We start from the raw sequence: 20,339 nt of genomic DNA, 5'->3' as shown, positions 1-20,339 counted from the left end.
GTATAAAAACCAAGAAAGAGAAAAACAGAAATTATTTATTCATAGGAATATATACTACAGACCACTTATGCAGAAGGAAGAATTAGAAGAGTAGTTCAGGAAACATATTCCAAATCTATCTTGGAAGTAGTCCTGGAAGACTTTAATTATCTTGATAACTGCTATACAGCTTTCTCTCTCTCATAGACAAAAACTAAGCAGTTAAAAATCTGTGACTTGTATTAATGATAATTTCACCCTTCCAAAGTTGAGAGAAGCACCAAAGGGAGCTGTTCTTCTGGATCTGGTTCTGACTAACAATTTCAGTTCAGAGTTGCTGAGGTAGAAATAATGGGTACCTTGACTGCAGCAATGGTTCCAATTTCAAAGAATTTGTGATGGAAAAGGAGGTATGGGATGATAAATATTCTAGATATGGAGAGAGCAAATTTAAATAGTTCAAAGAAAGGATGTGAAAGACCCAGTGCATTAATGTTTTGTAGAGGAAGTTGGCCTGAGGATAGAAAGTTTTCAGGAAGAAGATGAAAAAAGAAAAAAAAAAGAAATTTACATAACTTTATTATACATTTAAAAAGAATAGCAAGTTGTACATAATAGATTTGCAGGGTTTTTGTACAATCATCTTTTTTTAAATTATACTATGTTATGGACATGCCTGTTTTATTCCATAAATTAAAAATGAAATAACTAAAAATAGAAATTTAAAGACAAGCAAAAATTATTCTTGTGATCAGGGAGGTTGACACAGTCTAGAGGCAAGAGGACTGTCACGTGGGAGATGGTTTAGATTTGTTCTCTTTGTCCCCAGAGCTCAAAGGCAAGAGGAAAAGGTGGAAGATGGAAGGCATATTTTGACTTCCTAACTGCTAAAACTGTCTAAAAGTTATATGGGCTGCCTTAGGGGGTAAGCAGTGTATTGCACCTCACTGGAGGTGTTCAAGTAAAAGGCTGCATAATTAATTATTGGAGGTGTCATGCAAGGGGTTCTTGGTCAGGTACCAGTCAGATTAGATAATTATTAAGATTCCTTCTATACCCCCAACCTACCCCTTCATGGAGGTAGGAGGTCTGAGTGTTACACATTGCACATGTTTGCAGTCTTTCTTAATGATCAGTTGTGCTGACTTCTTTTTTCTCTCTCTAAAAAAATACTATTTGTCATATGGGATAGCTCTCAAGGAAAGGGAGGGGGAGGGATAAATGGGATGCGTCTTATATCTCCAGGGTGATGAAAGAAACAGAAATCATCAATAAAAATTTTTAAAGATTCCTAACTCAGAGTCCATATTTCTTTGAGAAGAGGAGATGTAGGGGGACCATGATAGCTCTCTTCAAGTATGTGAATGATTGTTAGGTAGAATATGGCTTAGACTTGCTTTGCTTGGTCCTGGAGAGCAGAGTTAGGACCAGTCATGGAAGTTAAAGGAACGGATAGTTAAGTTTAACATAAAGAAAAAGCGTTCTCACATTTAGAGCTTTCCAAAAGGAGATTAGGCTACTTTGGTGGGAGGCAGTGGTAAGTACCCCATTGCTAGAGGTATGTATGCAAAGACTGACAACCACTAAATGGGGATGCCGGAGAGGATAGATTGACCTGTCTAAGGGTGGAATAGAAGCTTCTTGCAACCCTTAATGTTCTATGATCATTATCCCCATTTTAAAGATAAGAAGGCAATTAAGTGACTTGCACAAAGTTGCTTTACATTCAGAAAACCTGAATTCTACTTCCAGCTAGTTGTACAATCACGGACAATTCATTTAATTTTTCTGAACTTCAACTTCCCCATATGTAAAGTGGAAATAACAATATCTCTTATGCTAATAAGAGGCTGAAATTTAAGATAATGTATATGCAGCACTAGGGCAGGTAGGTGGTAGAGTAGTTAGAACACTGGGCCTGGAGTCAGAAAGACCTGAGGTCAAATCTGGTCTCAGACAACTCTGTGACCCTGGGCAAGTCATTTAATCCTGTTGGTCCCAGTTCCCTCATATGTAAAAATGAACTGGAGAAGGAAATGGCAAACCGTTCCAGTATCTTTGCCAAAAAATAAAACAAACTGCAAATGGGGTCACCAAGAGTCAAATACCACTAAAAATAACTGAACAACTAGAAATTTGTAGCACTATAGGCATCTACTGTAGGCATTTGCACTTTCTCTCCTTGCATTCTCTTCTAAACCCTTTGCAAATCTGGCTTCCTACTTCATCATTCATTTGAAACTTCTCTCTCCAAAGTTACCAATGATCACTTACTTTCCAGATTTTAACATTGTGTCCTGAATCCCAGATAACTGGCTTACAAACAATCCATTCATTATTTGTCAACTGTCTACATATGGCATAGTATACACCTGAATACCACGCTCATAGATATAGGCAGTAAGTGTTCTGTTTGGTATTATTATTGGGTGGGGTGGGGGAGAACAAGCATTTATTAAGTGCTTACCATATTTTCCAAAATACTGTACTAAGCACTTTAGAGACACTATTTCATTTGAGCCTCACAAGAACCCTAGGATGTAGGTGCTATTATTATCCCTATTTCACAGTTGAGGAAACTGAGGCAGACAGAGATTAAGTGACTTGTCCAGGGTCACACAACTAGTAAGTATCTTCGTTTTTGTTTGAACTGACTCCAAGCTCAGCACTCGATCTAATGTGTTACCTAGCTGCCATTGTTTTAGTAATAGTAATAGCTATCTATTACTACTCTTCAATTATTGCTTTTGTCTCTATTACGATATAGCAATGCCCGGTTATGCAACCAGTACCTCTTGGCTAAATCCTGAAGTGATTAAGTCCTTAGACCTACGTTTTTGTTATTGCTGCTGTTGTTGAGTTGTTTCAGTTGTGTCCGGCTCTTCATGACCCCCTTGGGGTTTTCTTGGCAAAGATACTGGAGTGGGTTTGCCATTTCCTTCTCCAGTTCATTTTACAGATGAAAAAACTGAGGCAAACAGGGTTAAGTGACTTGTCCAGGGTCACACTGCTAATACATGTCTGAGGCTAGATTTGAGCTCACAAAGATAAGTCTTCCTGATTGCAAGCCCAGTGCTCTACCCACTGCACCACCTAGCTGCCCAGATCCACTTTAGGGGTTTAAAATAAGCCCGAGAAAAAGCTTGACTTCAGAGAGGTTTCTGTAGTTCCAGGTCAGCTTGAAGTCTGGGACATTAGGGAGAGTGACTCTAGAATCCCTCAAGTCTAAATTGTGTGGAGGGAAATGGTGGAGGAGGGAGGTTCTAGATTACTCAGGTACAGGGTGCCCATTATTGACCCAAATGAATCCTTTTTTAGATATGGTTTTCAATTAAGGGGAGAAGGGGTAATTTCCTTTGGGGATCACTTTACTTAAGGGAAAAGGGAAGAGAAAGATGAGAGTAAAAGAAAAATGAGAATGAAAACATTACAAAGGAGTAGAAGAAGGGCTTTAGATAGGAGCCTGAGCCTGAGAAAAGCCCAAAAGAAGCACAGCTTGGAGTGAGACTATGAGCTGGCTTACCTTTTCTCCAAGAGGTTCCAGGTCTCTCTCAAAAGCATCATGGCGACGCTGAAGCGCCTGGACACTGAACAGATCTGAGCCAGGGTCTGCAGCTTTCAGGGTCTGACTTTTCTTCTCAATGCGTTCTTTGGTATCCTCTGCATCTCTGGGGAGTGGGAGAGTGAAGAGCTCAGAAAGGGTAGGAAGGAGAGCAAGCAAAGGCCTAGCAAAGTCTCGCTTTATGTTGTGGTATTACAAAGAGCTGACCTATCCTGGTTAGAAATGCACAATTAACTCCCCATCCCCACCTCCCTCTGCCACTGCTTATGATATGAAATACAAACTCTCATCTGGAAAGCTTCTTCTCATCTCTTGGGATCTTAGATTTAAAGTTGGAAGGGACCTTAGAGGTCATCTTGTTCAACTTTCTCATTGTACAGATGAGAAAACTGAGGCTTGCCCCAGGTAACACAGGTAGCAAGTGGCAGAGCCGGAATTTAAACCTGGATCTTCCAGCTCCAAGACTAATGTTCCTTCCAGTGTAGCACACTGAGCCTTCCCAAATGCTTCTCTCCCAGGAAATGATCATGGAACAGGAATTCAGGGTTTGGTTGTATTCTTGATTCTTCTACTAACTAGCTATTGTCTTGGGCAAATCACACAATCACCTTGACCCTCAATTTCTTAATCTGCAATATGAAAGTAATAATGCTCATAAGGTTGGAAGGAGTATATGAGATGATAGTGGATACACAGTGCTCTGTAAGGCACAAAGCACTGTATTCTTTTTATTATTAATTGTTATTGATCAAATGAGATCTTTGTCAAGCACTTAGCCAGTGTCTGGCACATAGTTAGTCCTGGTGCTTAATAAATGGTTCTTTCCCTCTCTTCTGCTTGCTTCTTATCATAATTACCATTTTGCTATTATTATTAGCTGTTATTCTTATTAAAATAAGGACATTTCATTAGATGACTTCTACTTTCTGCCTTAACATTTTGATTTTATGATTCTCTCCTTTCTGGTTATCTAGATCACTATCCTCCTTGTCCCAAAGTGTCTCCTTGAATGCCACCACCACGCTCTTTAAAAAGCATTTATTAATTGCCTTCTATTCATAGGGCACTGGGTTAGGCATGAGGAATAAAAAGACACATGAGACATGGTCCCCTAACCTTGAGAGGCTTGCAGTCCCTTTAGCAATACCAAATAGATAGATGGATAGATAGACAGATAGATAGATAGATAGATATATGGCTACACACACAGACACACACATGCAGACACACATACACAGAGACATACGCACCCATGCACGCACACGCACACACAGACATACACAGACGCACATGCACACACACATACACAGACACATCCATGAAAGATTAGATAGATAGATAGATAGATAATTATACGATAATTAGCATTGAAGTCAGTATGTACTAAGTGCCCACTGAGTATTGCAGACCCAAAGTACTAGTTGTGTGGGCACAGTGACCATACCCCCATAAGTCTCGCTTTTCCTCCTGTGGTACTATGGGATCAAGAATAAAAACAAACAAATGAATCCAGTGTCTGAAATCGCTGTAAGAGCCCTTAAAATTAAGTGATTTCTCACCACCACCCTTGCCCCATTTCCCCTTAAAAACAACTGCAAAGCCAGTGTGGTATCTGACACCCTCTGCTGGCAGTTTCCTAGACAGACAGTTGGTTTTCAACTTTTCCTTTTGTATTTTTTTCTTCTTTCCCGAGACTAATGGATCTCAGAGAGAAAAGGGATACTAATAGTTGAGAAAGTGATACTAGGGAGGGAAAAACTACCAGCTTATGAGTAGTTTCCTTCAGGAGTCCCCAGTCTGTGCTACCTTCAGGATTAAGAAATGAAGTCTTTACCTGTGAAACATTTGGACAGCATGGGCACTGCCCAGCAGCAAGCGCTGCTCCTCTGCAAGTCTCTGCAGGGAGTCCCAGCGGGTATTTAACTCCTAAGGGAGGGGAGACACACTACATTTCAGTTCAATCCTGTGAAAATGGAGCTGAAGAATGAATAGAGTTTGGTGTGTGCTTCTGTGTAGGGGTGGGGAGATGGAAGAAGAGGGTCTGATTACCACTATTCTCATGGTTTTCACTTCCAGAATCAGACTCCCTGAATCATTTCTGTGTTTGATTCTCCCTTTTGATATGGAGGAATATTCCCTGGTCATGGAAGATAGAGAAGTCTCTTCTAATCCCTCCTAGACATCATTTGATTGCAGAGCTAAGCTAAAATTCTGGAGGAATTTGCTGACCTTGTATTTGAGGCACTTAACTATAAATCTTTGAAAAATGCATGGGAAAATATTGTTTGTGGTAGAAGAGTTCAACGTTTTACTCTAAGAAAAATTCTGAATCTCTCTACAAGGGTAAAGCACAGGAAATAAGTAGGTATTCCCTGTAGGAAATATGTAGATTTTTCTCCATTCTTCCTACAAATATTCAGAGGGTTGTCTTCCAAAGCTTTATAACACCTCAGGTACCCAGCAAGAGAATCAAATTATAATTTTTTGTTTTATTCTGAACACAGGTCCTGGCCAATTAGTTTTCTTTTTAACCTTCCCTCCTCCACCATCCTTCCTCTTTCAAAACCTGGAAGAAAATGTACCTTTTCCATCAAGCCTGCCTCGATTAACATCATCTCATTTGGGTCACTCCGACCTGAGATTTATGGACTATATTTGCACTTTGCATATCTGCATTCTTTAGTGAGTGTTCTTAAATCATGTCATGTATAAATGTTCAGTATGTTCAAAATGATCAATCAGGCTATGGGCTCCTTGAATGCAAGGCCTCTAAATATGTGGCCCTTGGCACAGTGGATGTTTAATAAACACTTGTTTGAGAATTTGCTTTAGTATATTCAGTTTAACAATGGAGAAGTCAAAAATGGGTTGGGCTTCATCTTACCCTGAAATGACTCCCAGTCCTGCCCACTACCATCATCCCAATCATCATCAAAACTAATGACACCTAGCCACCAGCCGGTGCTACCCTAGCTCTAAGCTGGGCCCCCACTCTCCTCATTCCCTCAATTGTCCTCTGTTGAATGAAACTGAGTGAGATGAGGAGAAATAAGTTCACAAAAGAGCTTCATCTGGATGTAACAGGAAAAAAAGAGCAGAGAAAGGGGAAAGGATCAGTAAAAGGAGAGTGACGTGATTCACCTGCTGGATGTCAGCTCCTTGTGGAGTCAAAAGGTCTTCCAAACGAAGATCATCAGCCACCTTGTTAATGTCCCTTAATCGAGGTTCGTTGGACTTCAGATCCTGGAAGAAGACAAAGAATGAGGATATGAAGTTACCCAAGGAGAAGAGGTATGGAGCCATTTTGAGCTTTTTCCCTTCCCAAAGGTCTGCTCCATTTATAGGGGAAAGACAGTAGAAGAAATTTGAGAGAGAGAGAGAGAGAGAGAGAGAGAGAGAGAGAGAGAGAGAGAGAGAGAGAGAGAGAGAGAGAGAGAGAGAGAGAGGAAGCGGGGGGGGGGGAGGGAGAAAGAGGTGGAGGGAGTGGGAGAGAGAGAGAGAGATAAGGCAATCTGAATGAATGCTCCCATCTATTCTTGGTGTTGACAATGCCTATAAAATGGATGGAGGATCTTTCATAGAGAAGAAATGGAGGAAAGGGAGACAATGGGAAGCCTGGGGAAGGTGGCAGGGTGTAAAGGTTGGTCTCTTCTCACCGTCTGGAAATCATCAAACTTTTTCTGCAGCTCATGGACATCTTCCAGTTCTACCCCAGTGTTCTCTGCCTTCTTCTCTCGGATCCAGTCCAGCATGTCTCCTGCCTCGTAAGCTAGCAAAAACTCCTTGTATCTCTGTAAGAGACGGCGCCGACGTTCCTCTGCCCGCTCCAGGAGGGAATGGTATCTGGGGAAGGGGGAGAAATAAAGAAAAAAAGGTGGGGGGTAAGAGAGGTAAAAAGAATCAAAGAAAAAGAGAGGGAAAGGTGAGTTGAGGAAGGAAGGAGAGAAGAGGAACCAGAGAGAAAAGGGAAAGAAGAAGGCAAAGAGGGAATCAGAGAAAAGAGAAGTAACAGAGAAATAATGACCAGTGTGATATACAAAGATGATAAAAGTACTTAAATAATAACAAGCTGACATTTACATAGCATTTATATGTATATTTATATAGCTTTCAAACTCCATTACATAAATGATCTCATTTGAGATCAACATTATTTTTTTAAGAACATGACAGGTATGAGAATATATTACAGGTGTTGTTATCACCATCTTATAAAGGAAGACTTTGAGACTCAGAGAAGTGAAATAATTAACCCAAAGATGCATAGCTAATAAAAGAGATAGGTTTTGAAACTAGGGCTCCTAGGACTCAGAGAATCCAACAATTTAGGCACTATCCCATGATCCTTCATTACCTTAGGTCTCCCCTAAAACACACTCACAAGACCCCCCTTCTCACCACAAACTAAGTTGCTGCAGATGTCCACTCTATCTTGTGTTGAACACTAAAGTCCCCCAGGCCACCTGGAAGCAACCTGAGAATAGAGCCTCCCACTTAACACAGTATTTGGCACATAATAAGTAGTCAATAAATGTGGTTTTGTTTGTTTGTTTTAATTCATTGTAAGAAATATGGCCCAGGATGGAATATCAGCTCCTCAAGCAGACCATATTTGGATAGGCATATTAGATATAGGTCTGGAGTCATTTCTGCCCACTTTCTGATTCTTTATCTCAATCTTTCAAGTCTTACTGGTTATCAATTTTCTCCTGGCGCTGGGCAATGTCACTTGGCTCTTCTCGTCGCCGCCGCTCAGGCCTGGGGAGTTCATCCCGGGCCAATCTCCTGACATACACAGCTGGGACAAAGCCCTGGTGATCATCAGCTTCTACCTTCCACCAGTCCTGGAAAGATAACAAAATCCCACACATGGCTCTTAACAAAAGTGGCTCAATGGGACATAGCTGGAGAGCATCCCAATCTCCAGATACAGACAGAATCTATTAGCCAGGATAAGCAGAATATAGTTGAGCATTTGCCTACTTTTTTTTCATTTTTCAAAGAGTTCAAGAGGGGAGTTGGATGGAATACAATGGAATCATAGAATTTCTAAGTTAAAAAAGGAATGTTTACATTTCCACTTGAGTAATAATCTTGTCCACAACATTGACAAGTGTTCTTCAAGCATCCACTCAAAGACCTCCAGCAATGGAAAAATCACTACCTTGGGAGGCAGCCTATTCCACTTTTGTATAGCTCTAATTCTTAGAAAGGCTTTTTTTTCTTTATATTGAGCCAATCTGATTCTGCAACATATACACATGGTTCCTAGTTCTTTCCTTTGAAGCCAAGGACAAGTCTAATGCCATTTTTATATGAGAACCCTTTAGGTGCTTGAAGATAGCTATCATGTTTCCCCTGAATTTTACCTTCTCTAGGTTCAACAGCCTCAGTGCTTTCAACAAATCCTCTTATTGTATGGTTTGATGTCTACTTATCATCCTGGTAATCGTTATTCAAATACAGTCTAGCTTGCCAACAACATTTCTGAAAGTCCATATGTGACTTAGGTACCTGGAAATGAACCTGAGCTGGGATTAAACCTCACAGGATTAAGATAAATCTGCTGTCAGAACCTTGAGAAAGTCCCCCCAAAATGGGGCAAATCTGCTCATAGAAGGAAGATAAGATTCCATGAGAGAGGGTATTGGTCTAGACTTCCTGACACCTAAGGCTTATGAGATTGATGATATAACTAGGATGAGAGGCAAAGGAAAAGGTCATTAGACAGCTGCTTTTAATTTTCCCCAATATCCTAAGAACATATAGGCTACTATGTCTTTACACTTGTGTGAATGCTCACTAGAATGGTCCTACCCTTAGGCCCAAAAATTTAACTTTTGCTTAATAATCTGTTTCCTTGAGGAAAATATTGTAAAATGTATGCTCTCGTACACATAACACATCTGTATGGTCAACTAGCTCATCTCCTTTGGTAGAAAAGGAAAGTCACTTGTCTAAGGCCACTTAACTGATTAATGATAAAGTTCAAACTAGAACCTAGGTCTTCTGACTTTAAACCTAGGTCTCTTTCTAGGTTTATGGGACCTATACTTACCATTTAAATTCAGCTAATGACCAATGGTTCAAATTTATACGGCACAAAATTCTTTCCTCATAATAATCACAAAGTAGAGAGAACAAATTTTACTGTCTCCATTTTATGGATGAGAGAACTGAGGTTCAGAAAGGTTAAGGAAGATGTCAAGAGTCACACAGCAAGTATGAAAGGCAGGATGTGGATCCAGGTGTCCTGGCTGTAACTCCAATACTCTTCCTACCATACCACACTGTCTTCTTAGTAAATCCCAGGCCTTTCTGTTCCTGCTTCCCTCCCAGAAATTTGTAAAGATGAATGAATATCAGTTGTGAAAACTCTTTAAGAATAAACAGTAGTGACTGGCAAGGCATTTCATCAGTATAGGGAATGGGGATAGGGTGGGGAGGCGGGAACAAGGGAGCTCCTTCTGCTAATACAGATTAGCAACTTATAGTCTAAGAGAGTTATCTAAGCATGAGCCAGATTGAAATATAATTGGGAAATGTTTAACAAAATAAATAAAATTATGAGGTAGATAATTTTACCTTGTGGTTTTCTAAGTCAATATGGGCCAGAGGGATCCATTTTTCTTTGAGTCTGACATCACTGGCCTACAACACTAAAAGATTAAGTGACCTGAGTGGGGTCATACAACCAATATGTGTCAATAGTGGGACCTAAATCCATGTCATTCAGGTTTTAACACCAACTCTCCAACTATTACAACACACTAACAGTCTCCTGAAAGAAAATACAAGATAGATGTCCATGTATCATTGAGCTGTCAGACTCATTTCTTGAAAGGATATCAGGCTGGGGGAGATGAAGAATTGGAATAAAATGTAAAACCTTTAAATGACTGCCTGTTACTCCTTATTATCCAATATGGCATCATGAGGAGACAGAGATGTGAAAGGAGAAAAAGGGGTAAGGGGATTGGAAAAGAGGAGGAGAGGATTGGGGGCTACATGATTCACCAGATGAGCTGGTGACTGAGGGACCCTTGGGTTTGAGACTAGAAGAGATGAGGGTTAAGCATTTCACCTTGTTGATGGAGCTGAGGAGAGTTAATACATCATCTTTCTTCATGGTGACTTCTCTGGAGCTCCTTGCCTGGAAGTCATATAAAGCTATGACTCGTTCTTCCTGAGCAGCCCCTTCCACAGGTGCAGCTTGTTGCTAAATGTGATCCAAAGCCAAAGACATTTGTCAAAACATGGAAGTGGTTCAAATCAACAAACATTTAAGTGCCCACAATTGGCAAAACTCTTAGTTAGAAATAAAAAGGCAGCATACAAAGACAAGAAAGAAACAATTACTCCTCCTAGAGACCTAATATTCTAATGTTCCCCTATAACACAGACCTAGGCAGCCTTATGGACAGTTCTTTTATTTCCATTCAGCTTGTCTCATCAAGATCCAATCCCCTCTTCTCCATACCAATAGCAATGTAATGTAGAACTGAGGTCATTAATAAATTTCTCTCTTCTTGACCCTATGGGAGTGATATATAGTCACACATGGATCAAATAGTCATATTTATCTACAAAGTAGGATTAGACTTTTATTTGCAGAGTAGGATTTAAACTTTTAGCCAGTTGTTACTAACATGGGGGTCAACAGAAAATTCCAAAAGTCACAGTGACTGGAATCCTCTATTTCTAATAGCTGTTTGGGGGTGAAAGTACGAATGGAAAAAAGATCATCTCTACCTACTGGTCATCTCTACTTGCCCTTATTATCCTCCTTGACTTTTAAATAAGCATGTTAAAGAACTCTTGGTCCTTAGATTTGTGGTAGAGGGAGAATGGAGCATGTATTATCTAAAGGAAGAATCTGGTTCAGATCTAAGATTAAAAAAAAACTTGAGAAGATAAGGTAAGCATTGTAAACAATATCTTTTATTTACCTTACACAAATATTATCTTTTTCTCATGGCAAGAGAGTTATTTCTATTTCCTACTTTTACCAGGCATTTAAGCATTGAGAATACAAGTGGGAACAGAGACTGTCCTCTGGAACAACCACATCCCTACCCTTCTTAAAAATTCTTTTCAAGACAAACCTTTTCCCAAACTTCCCTGCTTCACTCTATTTGTAGCAATCATACAATTATTGTATCTTCTTAATGCATCTCTTTATGGTCCAGAGGGTATTCATTTAGACTTATTTCTATGCAAACTCCATGGCCCAGCGTGAAGAGATGGGCGCATAATGCTTGCTCAATCAGTGCTGGTCGACTCATCCTGGCTTGTTTGTTTCTCATTCTGTTTCTCATATCTATTTCCCTTGAGTTCTCATCTCTCCCTTTAGGCTGAGTTCCCTAAAGGCAGGGACTGCATTGTTTCCTTTCTCTGAACAAAGCAGGAGCTACTGAATGAAATGCAGAAGCTCAGAGTTCAAAAGAACCTCAGAAACCAACTAGTCCAACCCACATCTGAACCAGATCTGGTCTGCAATATCCCTGGCAAGAAGTTATATCCAGTCTATACAGGGAGGCTTCTTGATTCAGAAACTCAATATTTTCGGAGGAAGCCCATTCCCCTTGGGGAAAGTTGGTTTTAAGAAATGTTGTCCTTATATTATTGGGTCTATGAAATTTCTATGCACTTGTCTTATTCTGTCCTCTGGGGCTGAAAACTATAGAGCTAATATAATTCCTCTTCCATATGGCAGCTTTTTGAATACTTGAAGGCAGAAGACATTCTTTCCCGTTGGCCCTCATCCTGGTGGATGAGTTACAATGGCACTTGGTACCAGTTGCTCTGTTGGGAGTGGGAAATAGGATCCAGTTGTCAATCAAATCCATTTTGCTTGTTGTTAGAGCAGCAGATCCCCATCATCCTTCACCTCTCACTTACCTGGCATGCCTCTGCCTGCTCCCTCAGAGCCTGCATGCTGGTTCCAAAGGCATTCAGATCTACCAGGAAGGCTTCATGCGTCTTCAGAAGAGCCTAGAAACAAAGGAAAGGTGTCAGAGGGGGTCCAGGGGCTGCCAGAGAGAAAAACAAGGCATTCAGGGGCCAGAGGAGAGATGAAGGGAAAGGGAAAGATGGCTGCATTGCCAAAGTGTGGCTTGGGTAAGTGCTCCTCTCTCTGGGACATAGTTTCCTCACGTATAAAAGAAGGTCTTTGGGTTCAATGCAATCCATTCCAACAACAAATAGATGTTTGTTAAATATCTACTATACACAGGCATTGTATTAAGTATTGGTCAGTTGTTTCAGATTCTTTGTAACCTCTTTTGGGGTTTCCTTGGCAAAGATACTGGAGTGGTTTGCCATTTCCTTCTCTAGCTCATTTTACAGATGAGGAAACTGAAGTTGATAGGGTTAAGTGACTTGCCCAGGGTCATACAGCTAACTGTCTGAGATCAGATATGAACTCAGGAAGATGAGCCTTCCTGAGTCCAGGCCCAGCACTCTATTGCTCCACCTAGCTTCCCACTGAGTTAGGTACTAGGCATATAATGACAAACAGGAAACAGTCTCTGATCTTTACTGGGGAGGTATACGATATCTAATTATATAAGCATAGGGACTAGACTTGTGATTTTGTTGACATAGGGACCAGGTGGATAAACCTATTCTTTCTACAATGGGAGTCCATAGCTCTTCCATGCTTTATAAACCTAGAGAGTTGCTTCAAAAACTGAGAAGGGAAGTGACTTATCTAAGGTCACACACCTAATATGTGGCAGAGACAGGACTTGACCCCAGGTCTTCCTGGCTCCAAGTTCTCTCTCTTTCCAGTATATCACACTGTCTCTATCCTGAAGAAGGAGAGAGCATTAACAGCTAAGCAGGGATTCCTAATGGATGATCCCATGACTTTGTTTTTCTTTAATATTTTGATGACAGTATTTCAATATAGTAGATTTCCTTTGCAAAGCCATATTTTATTTCAAAAACATTATTCTGAAAAAAGAGTTTCTAGACTTCCCCAGATTTCCAAAAGGATCCATGGCACAAAAAAGTTTAATAACCTTTTGAAGTAACTCAGGGGAATCAGAGGTGGTGGTGAATGTGCTGATTCTTGAATGAAACTAGGAATTTTCTAAGGTCTCTGCCAGCCCTAATTCATGAGCCTACAATTCAGCATCACCCAGATCTGGCAAAACATTGGATTCATTCGGCTTATTGTCTCTGTAGAAACATACCAGGTGCTGAAGTTCCCAAGCCCAGTTGGGAATTCATAACAAAGAAGCTTTGGGAAATGATGCTAGATTTGGAATCAGAGGACCTGGATTCCAATCCTCAGCCTGCTCTTTCCTTGTCACATGACCCTAGGCAAATCACTTAGTTTCTCTCAACCTTTGTTTTCTCATCTCTTTGTTTTTATTTTTGGTAGGCAATCAGGATTAAGCAATTTGCCCAGGGTCACACAGCTAGTAAGTGTCTGAGGCTGGATTTGAATTCAGATCCTCTTGTCTCCAGAACCGGTACTCCCTCCACTGTGTCACCTTAGCTGTCCCCAGGTCCTAAAGACACTAAGGAATTTGTCTCATGGAGTCATAGGTGTGGAACTTTCTAGGATCTCAGAGGCCATTAAGTCCAATCCCCTCAATTTACAGATGAGGAAATGGAGTCAGGCACATTGAGTGATTTGCCCAGCATCAAACAGCTAACCTAAGGCAGAATTTGAACCCAGGTCTTCCTGGGTACCCTGACCACTATACCAGGCTGCCTTTTAAACAAAAAATAAACAAACAAAAAAGTCCTCCTGAAACTCAGGGCCTTCTAGATCTTCCATCTGACATGCTCCCAACCAAGTTATTTCAGGAGCCTTTGGAAAAAAAGTAAGGACCCTTTGAGAGAGTACATCAATTTTAGGGGCCCACCACAAGATCCTGTTGATTCCAAGGATTCCCAAATATGTAAGGCCTAACTAGATTCTTCCAGGATCTCCAAAGAATCATTGAATGTTATACCTTGAAGGAACTTTAGGAATCACTAGTCTAAGCCCTTGATTTTCCAGATGAGAAAACTGAGTCCTATAGACAGGGTGGTGGGAGAGAGGGGCAGAAGGGGCACTGGAGCCAGCTGGAATCAGCTCATAGAACCTATCAGTAAATTTTCAGTATAAGCAATTGCACCCTGGAAATGAGCAAATGCTACAAATCAGGGTTCAAATTATTGTTTGGTGGGTTGTCTAGGCTTAAGTCAATAACTAAGATTAAATCTCGAAATGTACCTGCATGCATTATATTTTTCTAGAGACCCAGTTATAAACTAGCTACCAGCATATCCCTGCCTAGAGAAAGCAAGCAATTTGCCAAAGGTCACATGGGTAGAAGTAACAGAACTAATACGTGAACACATGTCTTTATAGCCCACATCTATTGTTCTTTCCACTACCTATGCATAGGATTCCTTATGGCACTTAAGCACTGAATGACCCACATGAGGAGATTGGTTCCATCTAGTTGGGGTTCCCTGGCCTCTTACAACCTACCCCAGCAGCTTCCTCATCAGCCCCATAGTTTGTGTTGTCCACAATGGGCTCCTTCTCACGGATCCAGGCCTCTGCTTCATGTAGATCTGCAAGGTACTGCTGGAACTGTACATTGTCTTCCAGGTCACGCTGTCGCTGAGCAGCCCGGGCCTGAAGGGACTCCATGTTCTCGTTCATACTCTTGACCCTAGAGGCTACATCATCTGCAGCAAAGTGCCCTGTAGAGCAAGGTATAGGGAGCCTTTAAGGACTCCCTTCCCCACTCTTCAGATAGTCCTAATATATATTCAACAGTGAATAAAAGAACTATAAGGAGACCATCTATTATGTAAACACCAAGTGGCATAAGGAGTCACTGGAGTTGCAGGAAGAAGCCAATGTTGAAAGGGTTCTTGCCATGAGGTTCGAGGATAGCTACGCATGAGTGAAGCTCATGGATTCTAGAGGAGCCCTAAAACATGAAGAATGGGAGGACTCTGGGAATCATCATAAGCCATCTTACCAGAGTTTGATGACTAAGCATCTTCTTAAGTCTTTGGGAGAGCCTGATCTCTTGGAAGTTGGCAAGTGAACACGAATGGCCTACTGACTCAGTTATGGTTAGAAATAACTGCTATGAGGTGATTAGTGAAAACACATATGGAATATTAAGTTCAATTCTGGGCCAGGCATTTTAAGAGGAATGCTGACAAATTTGAGGAAGCTTAGAGGAGGATGACCAGGATAGTGAATAAATCCAAAATCTATACCTTGAGAAACTTAAATGAAAAGGGTATATTTCATCTAGAGACAGGAGGGATATGTGATAGCCGGCTTCAAATATATGAAGACATATAAGTAAGATGAATAAGAGGATAAAGTTTTATTCTCTCCTGTCCCTTTCTCTAGAGGGCAGAACTTCTAAAGAAGTTAGGTTCTATGACCTCTGAGATCACTTCTATACATTTGGGGTCATAAGTTGAAGATATGAGATCAATTTAAGCTAATGAATGGGAGGAAAAAAGTCTTATAAATAGTGTTGCATTAAAATGGAATGAATGCTCCATTGAGAAATGTACTCAGGTAGAGGCTGGATGATCCCATATTGTGGATACAGTAGAAGAGATTCTTACATTGGAGGAGGAAAGGAAGAGGATGAGCATTTTTAAGTGCCTACTAAGCAGAGGCATTATACTAAGAGCTTTATAAATATTATCTCATTTTATCTTCACAGCAACCTTGGGAGGTAGGTGCTATTATGATCTCCATTTTAAAATTGAAGAAACTGAGGCAGACAGAACTCACATGATTTGCTCAGAGTCATACATCTGGTAAGTGTCTGAGGCTGGAGTTGACTCAGGTCTTCTTGACTTAAGGCCCCAGAGCTCTATCTACTGTAACACCCAGTGGCAGATATTAGGACAAGAGATTAACTCAATACTTCTAAGGATCTTCCTAATTCTGAGTCACAAAGTTAGTCCAGAGGGCTCTGGGACAACAAGGATGTGTGTAGCCTCCATCACCATACCTTCCTCCACCATTTTGTTTCCTTTTTCTGTGATGATGCGAATTCGGGGTTCATGACTGGCAATGTCAGCCAAGATGACTTGGTGCCTATTCAACAGGTTCTGAGAAGCAATTAGGTCCTTTCCTAAAAAGAGAAAAATGATTCTTAGACTCCCATTTCACAAATCTTCAAGTCCTTGCATCTAGTGGAGGAAAGAAAGAAGATTATTTGGACCCCCTTCACTCTTTAACTCCTGGGACTGAAAATTCACACCAAAGAACCTCTGCCTGATGGCTAGGTATCCTGGGAATTCACCCATCCATTTGGATGGACATCATCCAACTTCACTTAGTTTCTTTCCTCTTACTCCCCCAAGACTTATATTAATTACTTCATAAAAGGGAAGGGAGCATTTATCCTTCATCCTCTCTAACAGCCTGAGAAAAAGATAATAATTTCTAAAATTTCTTTCACTGAATTCTTCTTAGTTCCATACATATGTCCCTCATTTCTTGTGACCCTCTTGGTTTAGACTTTCTGCTCCAACCAAGTAAATTGACCAGCTTTATTCCTGCTCAAGCTTTACCCTCATTTGTCTCCAAGCCCTTCTACCCTGCAAGACTTAGAGAAGTTTTCTCTCCACAAACAACCCTATATGGTTCTAGTCACTCTAATCCTTCAGTATATGTATCAGGATTTAAACCCACATTTTACCCCATGATATTTATAGCTGATGTGTATACATCTACATTTAACATATTAGGAAAATGAGGTCTAAACACATGAAGTGACATATAGAGACATTCAACTTGTAAACAGGAGATCTGGGAGTCAAAATAGTCTCCTGATTTTAAAATCTGGAATCACTACACTGCTACCTACTCTTCTTCCTCACTAATCATTGGCATATAATTCTCTCTCTCTCTCTCTCTCTACGTGTGTGTGTGTGTGTATGTGTGTGTATGTGTGTGTATGTGTGTGTAATTCTGTGTAATGACTTCTGCTCTTATACAAAGTTCCCCCAAATCACAGATGCTGGCTTATCCAACCTCTACATCTCCTGCACTCTATATCCCATTTAATTCCTGCAAATAACATAGTCTACAGAGCATTCCCCCAAACAAGACTTAAACTCTAGCTTTGATTAACACTCTTGTCCATGATCACTAAACAAAAGGAAGAGTAAAAGGAGTATTCTGAGATCATGTAAATTCCTGCCAGTGTCCTGACAGCACTAGAATTTGGCCAGGTTTGTGGAAGTTGCCAAATCCTGGAGACAATCCTCATTCAGACTGGACAACCTTCCCCAAGAGGAATAAGCAAATTCTCATAAAGTTGAAAGGCAGGAGCTAAGAGGTCATTGGCCATTTCCCATGTTCAATTTGTTCATATTTGCTTTCATTCCTTTGCATGTGACATTCCCCAATGTGAGAAGCCCTTCCTTCTAGCCTTTTCCCCTACTCCCAAATACCTACCTCATAGCTAATAAATGACAAAGATACCATTAGCTTCCTCCTATCGCAAGGAAGTTCTGGGAGCTTCCAGTTCAGTGTGTACTAACCAAGGTAAGTGGAGGCTGCAGAAGGCTCTGTCTCTTGGATCCAAGCCTCCTCATCCTCTGTGTCTCGGCAGATCTGTTGCAGTAGTAGAAGGTCAATGAGCTTCCTCTTCCTTTTGGCCAGTGGTTCCTTCAGGGCCTCATAATGTGACACCAGTGACTCTTGCCTTAATTTCATTTCTCCAGCATCAGGGTGTTCCACCTCCTCAAAATAGGCAGCCAGGTCTGTGATTGTGTCTACTTGGTCCTAATAGTGAAAAAGAATATGCAGTCAGTGGAAATGGACCTGAGGGAGGATCATCACTTATATAATAAGCAAGGCAATGTTTCTGTCAATTAGTTCTAGGGAATTCTACTGAGGATCTCTTTTCTGTTCTACTCCAAATTCATAAATTTATAGAAAGCTACGGTGAAAAGAGACCTAGAAATCATCCATGCTAACCTGAGAATTTTACAAAGGAGAAAACTAACATAAATTGGCTTGTTCAACAGCTAAGTTGGTAAGAATTAGAAATCTAATTAATTCTAGTGTCCTTCTAAACACAAAACCAAAAGGAGAATGGAAGCCACAGGGTATGAGTACATGGGAATAAAAATAATACAGTGTCCTGACACAGTGTAAAGATGAACTTGGTGTCAGGAGAAACTTTGATTCAAATCCAATCCCTGACATTCATTAGTATATATAGCTATATGACTATGCTTAAACTTTTTGAGTCTATCTTCTCATCTATAAAATGCGTATAATAACCTCCCCGATCTAAAATTTTATCCACCTCAATCCTGAGAAGCAAAAGAGATAATGAAGATTTTAAACCTTCTAAACTCCAAAATGCTTCCTGTCAAACACTTATCCCCAGCAGAAAGCAATCCTCAAAACTCTTCTATGCTGCCCCAACTAGATTAAAATGTAATTGAGAAATGTTTAACAAAACAAATAAAATACTACGCAGTAAAGATAATGTTAATTTGTGGTTTTCTATGACAATATGCACCAAAGACCCATTTCTTTTTGGACTCCACTGCCCTAGATTTTATCAGTTTGGGCAACTCCCAAGTGAGGGAACTCCTTCTAGTAATAGCCAGTCAGATGAGCTGGAGAAGAAAATGGCAAATCACTGCAATATGTTTGCCAAGAAAACCCCAGATGGGTTACAAAGAGTCCAACAGGCCTGAAAAACAGCTGAACAATAAGAACTAAGCTTTCTCTACCACTTATAGTCTCAGTGAGTTGCCTAGAGGGTGTTAAATATGAGCGATTAATGGATATATGTGCCCAGCAGGTCATTATCCAAACTCCTTATATAGCTGCATAGTTCAACCTGATCTCCCATCTATCCCTCTCTTGAGGGCAAGGCACTGCTGACATGTTGATTTCAACCCTCCTCTCTGCTCAGAATTTAATAGTGATTCCCAATTAATTATTTAATGGAGGCAACATGGTGTCCTTGACAGGGTACTTGGCTTGGAGGCAGGAAAACTTGGAGTCAAATCTTGCATGTCACACTAACTGTATTACCTCTCTGAGCCTCGGTCTCCTCATTTATAAAATATGAAGAATACCTTCAGTGTCTTCTTCATAGGGTTGCTGTGAGGCTCAAATGGGAGAGTATTCAAAGCACTTTGCAAATTTTATAATATATGATTGTCCATCACAGTTACTACTAATAAATAACTGTGCATTCCCCAATGCCTATTTTAAAGGTTCTCCACCAAACGCCTCCCATTCTGATTGTTTTTAAATGGAACATTTTGGCTTGGACTCTACTCCCCAGTCAGGAAATTCTGCACCTAGTTTCAGTCTTTGCCTCTCAGAGTCATCACCTGGGCTATTTATAGATTCTTGATTGCTTTCTTCACTACCTCCCCCCACCCACCACCCAAAAGAGCTCCCTTCCTTTGTCCAAAGATTTTCTTCCTTTCTGCACTTACAAGAAGTCTACTCAGATTTACCTTATATGGTTATTCTATCCTAGATCTCTCCCTGTACTCTCCTGCTCTGATATGTAGAGGTTTTTCCACCTATACTGTAGGACCTTATCTCTCTATCTTTAGGTCTGTAGCTTATACCTATGCCCTATCACATAATCAATACAACACCTTATATATACATATATACATAAATGTAAATATATTATATTTGTGTTATAACACTTTTATAATACTTTAAGGATTATAGAGCACTTTACTTACAATAATCCTGTGGATTAAGTTATTTGCATATTGGTAAAGAAATGAAGGTTCAAATAGGTTCATTCAT

At 40.4% G+C, this 20,339-nt stretch overlaps 1 protein-coding gene across 3 annotated transcripts in view; it reads right to left on the bottom strand.

Moving 5' to 3' along the window:
- Positions 1–20,339, bottom strand: part of SPTA1 (spectrin alpha, erythrocytic 1) — a 100,952-nt gene that overhangs the window by 58,325 nt on the left and 22,288 nt on the right. For all 3 annotated transcript variants that reach the window (XM_036755326.1, XM_036755327.1, XM_036755328.1), the window contains exons 16-25: positions 18,083–18,326; positions 16,543–16,665; positions 15,036–15,253; positions 12,443–12,535; positions 10,626–10,760; positions 8,234–8,385; positions 7,198–7,384; positions 6,683–6,784; positions 5,376–5,467; positions 3,503–3,647 (exon numbers count right to left, since the gene is read on the bottom strand). In XM_036755326.1, coding sequence (XP_036611221.1) covers positions 3,503–3,647; positions 5,376–5,467; positions 6,683–6,784; positions 7,198–7,384; positions 8,234–8,385; positions 10,626–10,760; positions 12,443–12,535; positions 15,036–15,253; positions 16,543–16,665; positions 18,083–18,326 — 1,491 coding nt within the window. The remainder of the gene's footprint in view (positions 1–3,502; positions 3,648–5,375; positions 5,468–6,682; positions 6,785–7,197; positions 7,385–8,233; positions 8,386–10,625; positions 10,761–12,442; positions 12,536–15,035; positions 15,254–16,542; positions 16,666–18,082; positions 18,327–20,339) is intronic.

This window comes from Trichosurus vulpecula, chromosome 4 (assembly GCF_011100635.1).
Source record: "Trichosurus vulpecula isolate mTriVul1 chromosome 4, mTriVul1.pri, whole genome shotgun sequence".
In the NCBI taxonomy this organism is placed as follows: Eukaryota; Metazoa; Chordata; class Mammalia; order Diprotodontia; family Phalangeridae; genus Trichosurus; species Trichosurus vulpecula.
The sequence above is the reverse complement of the archived record's forward strand: the minus strand, read 5'-3'. Positions and strand labels throughout refer to the sequence as shown.